Here is a 1,555-nt window from a genome sequence, read left to right on the forward strand (position 1 = left end):
ACAGGACAGACAGATGATGGCTGACCTGCCAGAATGGCCCAGAACCCATCGACCAGACGGTAAAGTATTCCATTCTTGCCGACTCCCCAGACTCCTGACGCACCCACAGTGACATGCTGGAGGTTTCCTGGAATTGTGGCCCAGAAATTGCCCCTCCTGGTGAATACATTTCCTCTAAAATCCACTGCATACACCTGTCCATTGCTAGCATCGATCTGCTTCATGTTGCCCATAAGTTGCTTGCAGATGAGGGCTGAAGATAAAGAGAAACGGAGTGAGAGAGAGAGACAGCAGGAGATGGCTTATTGGATTCGCCAATAATGGAGACAGATATCACATGGATTATTCTACACAGAGGAGAGACGCATTCCCTGACAATTAGGAAGTTGAACTGATTGACGCCTCCAGACTACAAATTGGAACAAACAGGGTGGATTGGAGAGGTGGGGGGGCATGGGAAATATACTTCCGAGGATTGTGGAATCAAAGTAAACATGGAGGCACACTCTTTAGAGGTGATTCCGAACGTTAACAGTGCGGATGTAGTGAATGGGAAGATGTATGAAAGAAGGGGACGGAGGACTTTACAATGTAGAAGTTGAATGAGGAAAGATGGGGTTGCGGGGTGGGATTTGAGTGGGAGTATGGATTAGATGGGCCAAATGCCCCTGTTTCCAATCTGTAGCATGCTTTATATATTCCGACGTTATTTATTTTAAATTCTGGGATTGTGGACTTTGAATAAGTGGCATATGGGTTCTTCCATGGAGAAAGGTGAAGGTAGGGAGTTTAGGTGAGTAATGAGGGGAACAGGCATGGGTTGAGTAAAGCAATTTCTTGGGACTAGTTGGGAAAAGTCACCCAATTCTGAATCAATCTTTAATTTGCGATCCCTCTAGATTTTATAGAATGTTGGTATCTCGAGGGATAGGGGTGAAAAAGTGAATCGGAGGAGTTAACCCACAGGGGATGCGGTGAATGTCGAAGAGGCTTGAGACGTTAAATGGCCTCCTCCTGTTCCTGAGCTCCGAGGGTCAGTCTGTGGGACACGTTCTTCCGAATGCTCCGGGACGCGGATGTGGAAGTCGCTGGGTGCGAAAACATTGCCAATTTGAAGCAAAGAAAGGGTCAGGTTTCACTGACAAGGAAACAAACCAAGGTATTAGTTCCTGTCTCCGAAACGAAACTTCCATTTTCAAGTTTCCTGTTCAACTCTTAGGGACTTTCTGCAAATGTACAGAAGGCAGACATCAGCAAAGGCAGGTCGCTGAGGGCAGGGAGAGTCAGGGAGGGCGAGGGAGGGTGAGCGAGGGTCAGGGAGGGTGAAGAAGGGTCAGTGAGGGTCAGGGAGGGTGAGGGAGGTTCAGGAAGGGTCAGGGAGGGTGAGGGAGGTTCAGGAAGAGTCAGGGAGGGTCAGGGAGGGTGAAGAAGGGTCAGTGAGGGTCAGGGAGGGTGAGGGAGGTTCAGGAAGGGTCAGGGAGGGTGAGGGAGGTTCAGGAAGAGTCAGGGAGGGTCAGGGAGGGTGAAGAAGGGTCAGTGAGGGTCAGGGAGGGTG

General features: G+C 49.7%; 1 protein-coding gene across 1 annotated transcript in view; it reads right to left on the bottom strand.

Moving 5' to 3' along the window:
- LOC125482453 (fish-egg lectin-like) overlaps positions 1–1,227 on the bottom strand; it is a gene marked incomplete at its 3' end in the record, with an annotated part of 3,972 nt that extends 2,745 nt beyond the window's left edge. Inside the window, exons 1-2 of the mRNA XM_048594529.1 lie at positions 965–1,227; positions 26–253 (exon numbers count right to left, since the gene is read on the bottom strand). Coding sequence (XP_048450486.1) covers positions 26–233 — 208 coding nt within the window. The remainder of the gene's footprint in view (positions 1–25; positions 254–964) is intronic.
- Between the last annotated feature and the right edge of the window lie 328 nt (positions 1,228–1,555).

Source organism: Rhincodon typus, unplaced genomic scaffold, assembly GCF_021869965.1.
Source record: "Rhincodon typus isolate 14 unplaced genomic scaffold, sRhiTyp1.1 hic_rhity00010557, whole genome shotgun sequence".
In the NCBI taxonomy this organism is placed as follows: domain Eukaryota; kingdom Metazoa; phylum Chordata; class Chondrichthyes; order Orectolobiformes; family Rhincodontidae; genus Rhincodon; species Rhincodon typus.